Source organism: Acomys minous, assembly GCF_964271855.1.
Source record: "Acomys minous genome assembly, chromosome: 1".
In the NCBI taxonomy this organism is placed as follows: Eukaryota; Metazoa; Chordata; class Mammalia; order Rodentia; family Muridae; genus Acomys; species Acomys minous.
In genome coordinates, this window is record NC_140483.1 from 153,032,397 (window position 1) to 153,046,320 (window position 13,924).

Below are 13,924 nucleotides of genomic sequence, written 5' to 3' on the forward strand. Positions count from 1 at the left end.
CTGTACCAGGCCCTTTACATATATATTACGGCCCCCAGTTTAGTGTTTTTATGGGATTCTTGAGTGCAAACAAGTGGGACTCTGTTTCTTGTGCTTTCTCTTGGGCTCTTTTCCTTCTGTTTATTTGTTTTTGTCCAATTTCGAGGTGTTGGTTTTTTGCTTTATTTTATATTTCTTTTATTTAAAGTAAATAAATAAATAATAAACAATCCCTTGGAAACACTTTGCCTTAGGAGCCATCCTGCTGAGGTAACATCTTTCTCATGAATCTCATGGGACAGGAACCAATGCCTTGGCTGGAGGAACAGTTGTTGGTTCACCTCAGACTGTTAAAGAAGGTCAGAGAGGGACGACAGCATAGTACAGGTGAGAAGCTTCTGGAACAATAGAAATAGCACCGGCCACCAAACATGGATTGAGAATGATTTATTAAGGTTCAATTAGTACGTTTTTCAATTCAAATAGTCCTTACCCCACTTCCTATAAAATGGGCATCAATAAAAGTCCAAGTTTATTTCACTCACTTCCAGTATGATTTTTTTTCCTTTTTGTGTAAACTCTGACCAAAATCTTTTTCCTGCCAACTGGCTCTCCACTTGCTTTTATTTTCACCAGGCACACATCATGTGCCTACCCTCTGTCTAGTCACAGGCCACACTCTGCCTTCCTCCTTCCTGGAATGCCACTCTCCTCAGGACTTCTTTCTCTCAGACATCCTCCTGACCTCCTCACACCTGCTTCAGGACTCTCCTCCTTCCTAGTTGCTCCTTATGTCAGGACAATAGAGCCACTAGCCACCAGGTCAACAGACCAGGCATCTCTGAACACGGAACATCTAGTGGGTGGTTGCTGGAGATCACACAGCAGCCAGTTGCTAACACACCCCACCCAGGCCACTTAGTACAGCAGTGCTGGATTCACTTCCAATGTTTGGTCTCTTCATGTTTTCTTTATTTCCGACAGTTGTGGCCACCAAGAACCATTTCCTCAAAAATCTAACGTGAGATTACTAGTTACATTAGGGCATCTTGGTTATTGGGAACCATCTCGTTAAGAAGCCATCCTCAACTCAAGTAACCACTGTGTTTCTTTTCTAAAAAGGTAATTTTGAGGGCTTTGGTCAGCACTGCCATCCCTGCAGCTTGAAAGTAGAGCATCCCTTTTTATAAAGTAAAAACACACGAGGACATTTCACATTTTAAAAAGTAGGTCCTTCATGGGGATAGTCCTAAGTAAATAATCAATGATACTGGCAAAGTTTTATGTACACAAGATTCTCCCAATATTATAATAATGAAAAAAATTAAAAACCTACTCAACAATACAGGAATGGTTAAATAAACTGAGCTGCATCCATTAAAAGGAATATTATATAGCCACTAACACTGTTTTTGTAAAAAAAAAAAAAAAAAAAAAAAAAGAAAAGAAAGAAAAAATACCATAGGAAAACCTGGCAATTCTGAAAGAAAAAAGTTGCAAAACATTTTACAATAACATCCCAATTATGTAAACAGGTATATATATCTATAGGCATACACGCATGAGCTGGTAAAGATGGTTACTTCTAGGCAAACTATCAGTAATCTTTTTTTTTTTCCTTTTTCATACTGTTCTGCAATTTTCAAGTTTTCTATAGTAAGTATGTATTATTTTATAACTTGGAAAACCACAGGCTTAAAAAAAAAATCCACTGATGCTCTGGCATGAAGAACGCCCTTGGGCATCTTAACTATGCAGAGACATGACCACACTTCCTTTTCTCTAATGGTTTTAGAGTATGCACTCTTTGGGTGACAAGCTCACATTCCTTGCCTTTCATGTGTGTTTCAATAGTTTAATTAAAAGGTAATTGATTAGGATATTGTTTCTTCCATAGCCTAAAGGAATACTGATTTTTACCAGATTCTTCTATGCCCTAGAAGATTTAAAATAGTATCCTTTTATCTTTAAAGAAGAGCACATTGTATACACACATCACATGTTTGCTTTCTAAACAAACACAAAAATCATTCCAATTTACATTTTTCTTCCATAGTGGGAAAAAAATTCACCTATGTCAGTTTAACAGTCTTTTCAATCACAAACATGTTGGCAGTCATAAGCATACTTATTAAATGAAATGTATCCTCCAGAGTTGGTTGTTTGTTTGTTTTTAAAGGGGAAGCCTGTGTAAAGTTGTGTACTCGATTCGGCAGAATTCTTTCTGGCTCAAGCCAAACCATAAAAAACAAATCTCTTAAGTCTAGTTAGTGAAGGCTACACAGTCACCCCAAAGTCTGTTTCTGAATTCCTCTGCAAGACAGTCCACTTCTATTTTCCAAAGGAGAAGACAGGGGTTGCCAAATAGGCTCATCCTCAAGTCTCTTGGGTCTAGGGACAAAAAAATACTGCCATTGGTTAGTGTTTAACTACATTAAGTGTCTTCATCTCCTCTGACTCCAACCTTGCCCTGGCAATGGGGGCTAGGGTGGGGTTCACAGCTCCACAGAAGCCAGGTGGCTTCCTTCTAAACCACAGAGTGGTCATTGCTGTGAACTCCGGCCAGGATGGTGTGGTTGAGAGAGGACGCGGAGCGATCAGAGCCTTCCGTGGTGCCATTGGGATTCTCGTTGCGCTGGCAACACAGGATCTGCCTGAAAGTGGCGCTCATCTCTTTATCGCGGTAGGAGTAGATGATGGGGTTCATAGCAGAATTGAACTCGGCGAGGAGGAGGAAGAACTTTTCATAGGCCAGGACGTCACACTGCGGGCAACACACATCCAGAAGTAACAGGACCAGTCCTGGAGTCCAGCAGACGATAAAGGCACCTATGGTGACATGGGCATGACAAGAGCATTAGAAGGAGAATAGCAAATATTACTGTGAAACGTGTGACGAAAATAGCCACCTTAATAAGATGCTGCTGATTCAAGTCCTAGTTAAGCCCAAGGACATATGAGATAATATTAATAATTTTAAACAGACCACAGAGTTTGATAAAACAGTTTCTTTATGAGAAGATGCATTCGGAATACACGCTATATAAGTTCATTTAAAAAATATCATAAAGGTATAAATGTTTGTGGTCCAAAAGACAGACGTTATTGGCACACACTTCCATGTTTACAAAGGTGCAGTTTCTGGTTTCTGTTCACCATTGCACAAATCATTGCTTTGCCATTTGGGGAACTGGGTGGGTTAGGCAAATTGAATTTTTGTCTCATTTTTCTCATCTGAAAAACTAAACATGGGCCAGGCAGCGGTGGTGCATGCCTTTAATCCCAGCACTTCGAAGGCAGAGGCAGGTGGATCTCTGTGAGTTCGAGGCCAGCCTCATTTACAAAGTTAGTCTAGGACAGCAAAGGGTACACAGAGAAACCCTGTCTTGAACAAACAAACAAACAAACAAAAACAAAAACTAGACATGGTCTATTTACCTCCTGGTTTTGGTTATAAATCATAAATGGACGCTAAGAAAATAATCATGTAGTACAGGTTAACAACCCCAACAGCAAGCCGGGCACAGTGACTCACACCTTTAATCCCAGTACTTGCGAGACAGAAGCAGGTAGATCTCTGTGAGTTCGAGGCCAGCCTGGTCTACAAAGCAAGTCCAGGACAGCCAAGGCTACACAGAGAAACCCTGTCTCAAAAAAACAAAACAAAACAAAAACAAAACAAAAAACAAAACCCAACCCCTACAGCAGTATTGCTGTTCTGAGCTCTGTGGCATATAGCTTCCTGCAGTGAATGTTTTTGTTTTTTAATCCAACCATCAGAGCTCTTGCCTACACTTGACAAAAGATAACTCATTTAGTCTGCACAGATAGCAGGAAAAACTAAGACCTCACTGCATAGACAGACTGAGACCTAGAAAGTTAAAGACCCCCTTTAAAAGAACAAGGCACTGGAGAGCAGTGAGCAAGAAACAAAACTCTAGTCTTGGAGCGTGGCTCTGGAGTCCACATTGCTGAAAGCTCTACCATATCCCTCCACTCTTTTGCAACTTATGAAATTAAATATTTATAACCAAAGTCTATGTTTCAGCTGTTTTCTCTTTTCTTACCCACAACTGCTCTGTATTAGTAAGCTCTTTCTATAACCATAAGTGGTTTGGAAATGCAGTGAGGAAAAGGTACCCCATCCAACTTAGTTTCCGAGATCACTTTCCATTTGGATCTGAGGGAATGTGTAAGTCATGAAATGAGTAGCTAGCCTTGATGACTGTTATCTAGGCACCCTCGGCATCTCCTACTGAAGGAATCGTATCCAGTGGGGCAGCGTGTGCCACTACACCTCAGCGAACAGGCCCTGGGTTGGATAATCAGCTATCTAGGGAACAGAGGGTAAGTAGATGCACACGGTAGTGCTGGCCTTGGTGAATGCAAACTTAGGCTAGAGTCCTCAGCTTGGACCAGCCTCAAGGAGTGAGCTTCAAAGAAAAAGTGAACAAAATGCAATTTAGTCTCCAAACACCTCAGCTTTGAATGTGAACTCTCTCTCCTCTCCTCTCCTCTCCTCTTCCCTTCTCTTCTCTTCTCTTCTCTTCTCTTCTCTTCTCTTCTCTTCTCTTCTCTTCTCTTCTCTCCTCTCTCTCTCTCTCTCTCTCTCTCTCTCTCTCTCTCTTTCTCTCTCTCTCTCTTTCTCTCTCTTCTTTTGAACCTTTCCAGCAGGGCAATACAAATACAGCAAGATGAAAAGTGCCCCATAAAGCTCTTCGTTCTGTAATACCAGTATGTATTGGTTTTAAACTGCTGTGCACTTTGAAGAGCATCCAAGGTGCTTCGTTTTTCTAATAAATACAATACCTTAGACACTCCTCAGAGAGGGAAAATAATATACCAGCAGATAACAGCCAGACCACTATCTGAGCCTCAATAAAAGTGTTAACAGAGCCTTCATTCCAAGCCCTTGAATTTCTTTTATTGAAAACCATTCAGAAAGCTAAACATGAAGAGAAATCAAAGGAATGCCTCTTGGGTTTCAGAAATAATGCCTTATTCATTGAAAAGCCAGGAAATAAATTATTCTCAGGGGTGGAAAATGCTTGGATGGAAAAATGCACGGTCCCATTATTCGTCCACTTGGAACATACATACACACACACACACACACACACACACACACACACACACACACACACTCACTCATAAATGGGAAAGCAATCCTAAAAGTTTCTTTCCCTTTATCAGTGCTCTAATTGAGCTCTAGTTCAGTGTTGCTGGCTACAAGCACAGACAGATGCGCTTAAATAAAATGACCTCTTTCTCCCTGTAGGGAGCAGTAAGGAAAGGCCTTTATTCTCATATTGTTGCTGTGTCTGCTTGACTTTGATCAGAAGGCGATCCAAATACCACCGTGGGTTGTTCATGATTTCCTCCAATGCTAAAGTTCAAGAAGAGTAAGTCTTTTTTAGGAAAGGGATGGCCTTAGAAGTGAGACTTTCGACTTCACTTTGAGAGCAACAACAGAAACCAAAAAAGCACCCTGTTAGATTTGGCCACAGGAAGTGGGATATGCCACAGCCGACAGATGTTGAACTATGTGAGCACTTCAGGAAGGGACTTGGAGTTCTTCCCTTTCTCTTCCACTGGAAGGCACTGTTTTTGTAACAGTGATTAGGTCCAACCATGCTGTCTTGGAATTTTCAAGACTCAATCATCTTAGTGAAGCAGAGTTGACAGCCTCAGAAACCTACATTGAAAACCGATTTTATTAGCCCGGGCAGTGGTGGCACACGCCTGTAACCCCAGCACTCAGGAGGCAGAGGCAGGCAGATCTCTGTGAGTTCGAGGCCAGCCTGGTCTACAGTTGAATTCTAGAATTACACAACAAAACCTTGTCTCAATAAATAAATAGATGACAGATAATAGATAGATAAATAAATCGATGGATGAATGGATGGACCAGAAAGAAAGAAAGGAGAGAGGGGGAAAGAGAGAAGAGAGAGAGAGAGAGAGAGAGAGAGAGAGAGAGAGAGAGAGAGAGAGAGAGAGAATCATATGGACCTTCCCCCCCTCCTTCCCTTCTCTTTCACAGTGGTGTCTTGGATCACACTGGCCCAAAGATAAGAGTGTATTAAAGGTGAGGAACAGGGGGACTGGAAAGCCCAATGGGGTCGAGCTCCTAAATGTGTAGTCTGAAATCAGGTTTGCTCAAGGCATTGATTTCCCTCTGAGCTTCCAAGAATGAAAGTCTCATGCAATTTTTTTTTAAAAAAATAAGTAGTTGGCTCTGAGTTGGGTCACCTGTGCATCACCCACCATAACCAATCTATAGGAACTTGGCTGGGCCCTTGTAAGACATATGGATGAGTTGGACAAAGCCTCCATTTCTGTATCTGTAAAGCAGAGAAGCAGCAACAGCTCTCTTCCTACTCTACAGGGCACTAGGAGCAAATGCTTGCAAATGCTTTCTCTACACTGTCCACTCTCGGTGCCATCCTGAGTGTCACGGATGAGACAGCTTGTACACACGGCTCTGAGATAGACCCTCAGCAAGGAAGAGCATGGGGACACGACGTGAGCCATGAAGACTTGGTATTAAGACTACGCAGATTGCCAGAGCCCAGCCCATCTCAGGACTCATGGCTGTACAGGAAAAGGACAGCAGGGAGGGAGGGAGGGAGGGAGGGAGATAGGGAGGGAGGGAGGGAGATAGGGAGGGAGGGAGGGAGGGAGGGAGCACAAGGAAGTGACACAACTCCCAGTGGCTCTGTAGCTTTTCAGCTCCACACTTTACAAGGTGGAAAATAAAATAGAAGTATAGAATTCCAGCATGAAGACTACTTTTGGTGCTGCTTAGCATCTCTTGCATACCCCTGATGGCAGACTCTCTCCAGACCAAGACACACAACCAAAGCACGGTATTCAACAGTGGAAGAGAGGAAGTACAGTTTGTGGTTGCGTATTGAAAAACCAGAAATGGCAGAAGATATGATTCCAAGGTCACGAAGACCCTGTGTGTCGGACTAAGACTTTCATTCTTCAACCTAGCATTGGTTCTCAACCTAAGTTGCACAGGACAATAATGCAAACAAAGGATTATAAGGAATAATGACTCATTTTAATCTCACTGGACTAGGCTGTCAGGTTTTCACTTAAGATACAGATTAGTGACAGTGGAAGAAGAAAATTATCAAGATGAGAGAGAGAGAGAGAGAGAGAGAGAGAGAGAGAGAGAGAGAGAGAGAGAGAGAGAGAGACAGAGAGACAGAGACAGAGAGAGTTTATGTACACATATATGTGTATATATACTCAGTTATTTGTAGTTTCTAAATAGGAATGAGCAGAGCCTGAATCAGGGCAGCAACATAGGCAGAGTAGAGCATAGAGGACTGGAAAAGTCGCTGTGGGGCTGTCCTTCACCTGATGGTAAGAAAGAGGGTGTATCTAGGATGGCTTTGGGTTTTCAACTGGAATGATGCATGGGCAGAGCCTTTTGCTGACAGAGGAAGCAGGGGAAAGTACTGGACTAGTGTTTTATTGATGGAGGGTAGGGAGCAGCAGCGGACAGAGTCAGTAGTCCGGTGTGGTGTGTTTTGCCTGAGGCGCCTATAGGATATCAGATGAGGATACCTTCAAGTCACTCTGCCAGGCTCCTGAAAGGTTGAGTCCTGGGAGCTTTGCCTCCTCTCACTGTGTACAAAGGTCCCCCACCCCCAACCCCGACTTGTCATCATCACAAGGAAGATGGGGACAGGGGACTATTTCAAAGGTGTCTGAGGGTTGCCTTTCCTCAAACAAGCTGCAGTTCTTTCTTAGGCATCTGTCAAAGCAATCTGGGAAGGCCTGCTGCCTGTGAAAATGAGAGGAGAGGTGCTGGGATGCTGGTGCAAGAGGCAGGGAGAAACGGGGCGGCTTTGGAACAACAGGTCCGAGCTACAGAGCACAGTTGTGTAAACACACCTTGCCTCCCTTCTGCAGAGCCACCCAAGGCGTAATGCTTAGCGCTGCTCTCAGAATCAGCGATTTTTCCTGGAGTGGCTCTTTCCTAACCAGTTGAACTTTGCGTCTTCACTTTATTATGGAACACAAAACCAAGGTAAAGAAAACCATAGGCACCGGGGGCCAGAGAAGATCCTTAGGGAGAGACCCTGTGATTGTGGATGAACAAAGCAGAAAAGCACTTCCAGTCTGGGCTGGCAAATCTGTGTTTTCACAAAAAAGTCAGGAATTCCACAGATGGGAACAAGTCAAGGTTAAGTCATTTCTCCACCAGCCGTGGACTCATGCTAACCTCTCTGTGGCCTGATTCTTTTCATTTCTCGAATGAGGGTTTTAGAAGCTTCCCCCACCCCCCAAGTATCATTGAATTTGTGTGTTCCCTCAGGGCAGGCCAGTTGTATGCCAGTTGATCTCTGAAGGTCCATTTTGATTCTACGGTAACAAGTCTTTATCTAACATATCTTGAAGGAAGCTCAGTTGGGTGGTGGACCACAGATATAATAAAGCTTAGTCCTCTGTCCAGTAGCTAAGGGGTCATTGTGATGTAACTATATGGGGTGTTTTTACGCAGCAATAGGGATTGAGCCCAGAGCCTCATGCATATTAAACAAATGCTTTACACTGAGTTATATCCCCAATGTCTTTTGATATTATTTAGAGAGAGACCCTTACTAGGCACTGAACTTATTCTAGCCCAGCTTGGTCTTGAACTTGCAATCTTCCTGCCCCAGCCTCCTGAGTAGCTGGGATTCCAGATTGTGCCACCAGTCCCAGCTTGTGATGGCCTTTTGAGATGAAGGCTTTTTCTAGAGGACTAGCTTACATTATCACAGATTTTTTTCCCTGTCCTTTGAAAATAATTAATTCATATGGAGTCTATGGAGTCTAAGGACTCAGAAAAGCAGGATAGATTAGAGGCAAGGAAGACACAGCCCAGCCACGTTTTGCTGTCTGGTTGGTATAATATACGATTCTGCCCTCGAGAAGCGCTCTGTAGTCTGGACATGGCTGCTACTAGATGTATAGGTTTGGGATGCTATAGTCTAGATCTGGGATATCACCCATGAAGTGACATCGCATGTGGCACAGGCTTGGTCACCAGTCCATGGTACTATGAATTTTTTTTCTTCTCCCTCCCCTGTTTGCATGAGTCTACACAACGGCATCCTTTCAAGCTTGCATAAACTGAAAATGGTTTTCTCTCAGAACAGTGTGCTCAAGAACAGAATATTGCAGAGCCACGCCTGATGGCACTGCCACTCTGTCTGCTGCCTTAGGGGCCTTCTGTACTTCTCAGCCTTCGCATGGCACTGACCCCATGACTCCTAGATAGACTCACCTTCTCAGTGACCTTCCGTGTGCCACCCCTGCCCCAGACCCGGTTATTATCCACCCTACCCCAATCTAACTCCCACTCAGCCTTTGCCTGCCATTACTTTCAGGGTGTCTTCCACAATAAGGTCAAAAATCCCTTTCATGCATTCTCAGTGCTGTGTAACCCTCACAGGTGAAGCCATCACAGTTGTCATGTGTCGTTGTTTACAGGGTAGCTATAGGTTACAACTTTTTTTTCTATCACCAGGGTCTTTCTGCTTGTCACTGGCTCTACAGTATCCTGTAAAAATCTGTTGAACTATTTTTTCTTAGAATAAGTGAATAAAAGAACACACATCGTCCCACAATAAAGTCTGTTCATCAAAACTTTTTGTTACATGCCAGCGTATTTACTTTTACTGAGGAGGTTGCCAATGTATTGACTAGATATATTGTCTTTGTTCAGAATTGTTGTTTGGCCTTTGTTGGGCAGTTTTATTAAGAAGCATTCCATTTTTATTTGGAGTGATTTTTCTCTCCATTCTTTTTGCCCCTTGCGGGCTACCTTTATAATATATAGTAAATATTTTTAGACTGGACATTCAAATATGGCTGATTCCTCATTTCTCTTTTATATTTTTAGAATCTTGCTTTTATTTGCCAACCAGGAAGACACACTGAACGTCTTCTCTAGAATCAATATCGGGTCTTTAGTTGTTCTTTGTCCACTTTGTTGGTGGGTGATCCATGCTTTTTGTCAGTGTTGGGTAAACAAAGGCAGGCAAAGAAATTTATTTCTTTTTAACTTTTATTTTCATCTCATTTTTAAAATTTATTCTTTATTTTTATTTTCAGGGATGCTTTCTCTTTTTCCATGAACAGTATTTTTATAAAATAACACATCTTCATTTAGTCACTAAGTCATTAACAGTTCCCATCTATGAAAGCATCCACTAGAACCCATTGGAAGCCATTTTGTTCCCTATTCCCTACACTAACACTGCTTGTCGCTTCACCTTCAGCTGCGCTGGAGGACACCATGCTGCGGGGACGTCTAAGTAGAGGACGTCTTATTTTAGGGAGGATAGTCAAACGAACTGGCACCAAAGCTGGTGTTTTGCCTATACTTGCATATCCAGTGATGACGATCCAGTGTATAGCCAAAATGCCATTAGAAAACCACAGGAAGAGGGAAAACAAGAGAAAAAAAACCAGTAACAGTCAAACAGAAGCAGCATGGCCATCCCCAGGACACACAGGGCCATGCATCCTCTTAAGCATGCACACTGCCAGCCCCTCACACATTCAGGACTAGAACACAAGCCTGCGGTCTCTTGCTGCAAGCACAAGGACATTCTTGAATTTATCTTCAACAGAACAGACTGAACAGTAGTCTAAACCATGTTAATATGGGTTGCCCCCTGCCCCTCCTCTCTGTATGTGTCCACCTATGTCTCCAGGTAAAGATGAAGTAGAAGTTGAGGCTGACTTACCAGGCTGTTACTGCCCACCAATAACCAAAACATCAATGCCGCCCTACAGCCGTGCAGAGGAGTTATTGAAAAACCCTCAGATCTTCTGGGAAAGTTATCGTTGTCAATTCCAGACCAACATCAGTTAACTTAGAGTGCAATACTAAAGCTACAGGGTGACTACAGCCCAGCTGTTACCAAGGTGATTTGAATAATATTTATCTCATTAAAGGGATAAATGAACTCCGCCCCCAAAATCGTTCCCTTGCAAAAGTTCAACATGAACAGGAAGTTTATAATTGGCTTTGCAACATATTTAATTTCCAGCTATGAGTTAAGATTCTTCCCGAATGATGTGCCTCTAAGCGCTGAAGTCTGGCTGAAAATACTCATGGATTATATAGGAAAGGACAAAATCCAGTGAATTTTAGTCTTTGCACTTCATGAACCAACACGGTATGTACTACTTGGAGGGAAATTTCAAAGGCACAGAAACATAATGGAAATTTCATTTATTTATCTTTTCTTCCCCTGCCAAAAGAGGAAAAAAATCAGCGTTTGGTCCAAAAGTAAATCTAGAAATTTCGTGTGGTTTTCTTTGCAACCTAAAAATGTTTATTACATCTACTCTTTCCCTAATGAGTCCGAAAGACATGAAAAGAAGAGCGGCTGAAATTGTCAATGTGATTGTGTTTTTGCAAGTCTGTTGTGTCTCCTCTGGCTGCCAGATGTCCTGGGTTGACCTTTCCAAAGAACAGATTCCTGACAGAGTGGGAGGGAGGGACAGTCTGTTCCGCTATAATATGATAGCTGTACAGAAGGTATCTCCTGTTATCAAAAACTTTAAAATCTTAAAAAAAAAAAAACAGGTTTAAACATGTAGAAAGAAAGACTAGGACAAACATTATTCAATTAGGAAACGGATGTTAAAGGTGTTCAGGATTAGGATTACCATGTCTATAATTACAAGTATCTTTTTTTGTTTTTGCATGAATACCGGTTATTTTTAATTACAGGTATTGAGTGAAAACCTGGTAGATCAGCTCTGACAAAAAGAACTTTGAGTGTAACCCAGTAAATTCTTACAGCACAGGAAACCTAAGCAACAGCAACCAATGCTTCCTAAATAAACTGTAGGGGCTGGAGGGGTGGCTCTGGGCACTAGCTGTCCTTCCAGAGACTAAGGTTCAGTTCCTAGCACCCTCATGACCACTCACAACTATCTACAGCTCAAATTCCAGGGCATCCTGTACCTGCTTCTGGCTTCCTCCAAAACCAGGCATGAATGTGGAAGACAAATACACGTGTAGGCTGAGCACTCATACGTATAAAAAAAAAAAAGTAAATCTTAAAACATAACTTGAGGCAATATCATTTCTGAGAATTCATCCTATGAATGTATCCACCCATTGTACAAATGATGTACAGTCTTGGCAGTATGGTTTATTTTTTAAAAAATTAAAAATAGCACACTGCCATAGAAAATAAAACAAATCACATCGTATACAAAAAGTGAACTCTTGTTTCAAAAGGAGGGATACTCTGTCTTTTATTGTTACCAAATAATCTCAAAACACTGTATTAGTTAAAAAGAACACAATGTGAAATATGCATTATTTGTCACCAAACAACCAACAATTGCACAACGTAGGCTTCAACTGAGAGGAAGAGTCAACTCATTTCAGAAGCGTTTGGAGCATCATAAAGATGCTACATTAGCCGCGCTATTCAACTTGAAAATAAAAATTTGTATTCATTTGCCAATCCTTTGAAACACTGCCCAGACTCTTTATTTGAACTTGGGTCTTTTGACTGAAGCCACTGTGTCATCTTCCAACCAAAAGCCGCACCAATTAACCATCTCAAGTAACTTCCAACGTGGCTCCTCCAATATGGAGACAGCACTTAAAATTCCCCTTTCTTCTTTCTTGCTTTACTTTTTTTTTTTAACCACATTAAAATTTTTTATTTTGTGTTTAGGCGTGTGACCATGCACGTGCCCAATGTGCATGGGCCAGAGGCAGGGCTAGAGCACAGCTCACTGATTCTTTCTTCCCACTATGTGGGATTGAACTCAGGTCATCGGGCTTGGTGGCAGCAATGTTTAATCCGCCAAGCTATAGTGCCCACTTATTTTTGGCTTTGTTTTGAAGACAGACTTCACTCTAACTCTAGCTGTGGACTTGTGGTCCTCTCTGCCTCCCAAAGGCTAAGATTACAGGCTTGTACACCATGCCTGGCTCAAACTTCTTCCAAAGCAACCTGACGGCAAAGGCCTTACAACTGTTTTATGGTTCCTCCAAACAGTGTTTCTCCAGCTATTTTCAAACTTTTTTTTTCATTTCAATTTGCCCTCACTGAATATTTGGAAAATATTCACCTAGTTTACAAACATATGTTTTCCTTGTTTGTACTCATTATTTAACAGATAATGTAAAATTAGGTAATTATGAGCTTGGTATAAAGTTTTAGGAACAAAAACAGTTGGCTATTGGTAGCTAAATTACTGGCCTTAGGGAAATATTACACTAATTTTCCTTTTTCTTCCTTTTAAAAAAATGAATGTCTGTTCTATTTCAAGTGCTTTTCAGGGTAGTAGAGATATAACAGTGAATCAAAGAGGTAAAACAATTCTCTGGCCTCGCTGAGCTTAGTATCTGGGACTGATGAGAAAAGCAACTAAGAAAGTACAGCGCCTTTGGAGAGGGATGGTACTTGGAAACCGAGAGAGCAAGTAGACACATAAGGATCCCCGTGCAGCAGGGATGCCAGTGGCTTCTCAAAATGCTTATAGGTGCTGCCGCTGCCATTGGACCAAGGAAGGTGGCATTTCGATGGTCCAGGTGATGTGATCTGTTGACTGGACGTGGGAGAGAAAGAGAGAAGTCAAGGCCGAAAACAACTTTTAAAGGTGGATTTAGTGATAGGAAGGTCACTGTTGATGGCTGAGTGGCGTGATGAGAACCGAAGCCTGGTTGGAGCAGGTTCAAGAGAGAAGAGGACGGAACATAGAGAGTACAAGTAAAGCCAAATTGGATGCAGTTTTACTCTAACAGACAGAAAAGTGGCTGGGGCATGCACTGTTACATTTTACAACGTTTTGGGTTGTTTCAATTTGGTGGAGAGACAGTTAAGAACAAGTGTGTGGCCTGGGGATAGAGTGCTTGCTTTGTATAAACAACTCCATAGGTTTAGCCCCCAGTCAGTGTTAC

At 42.1% G+C, this 13,924-nt stretch overlaps 1 protein-coding gene across 7 annotated transcripts in view; it reads right to left on the reverse strand.

Moving 5' to 3' along the window:
• Nucleotides 1–411: 411 nt before the first annotated feature.
• Nucleotides 412–13,924, reverse strand: part of LPAR1 (lysophosphatidic acid receptor 1) — a 111,069-nt gene continuing 97,556 nt past the window's right edge. For all 7 annotated transcript variants that reach the window (XM_084779229.1, XM_084779228.1, XM_084779227.1 and 4 more), the window contains one exon: nt 412–2,808. In XM_084779229.1, the coding sequence (XP_084635355.1) occupies nt 2,507–2,808 (302 nt within the window). In that variant the 3' untranslated portion in view covers nt 412–2,506. The remainder of the gene's footprint in view (nt 2,809–13,924) is intronic.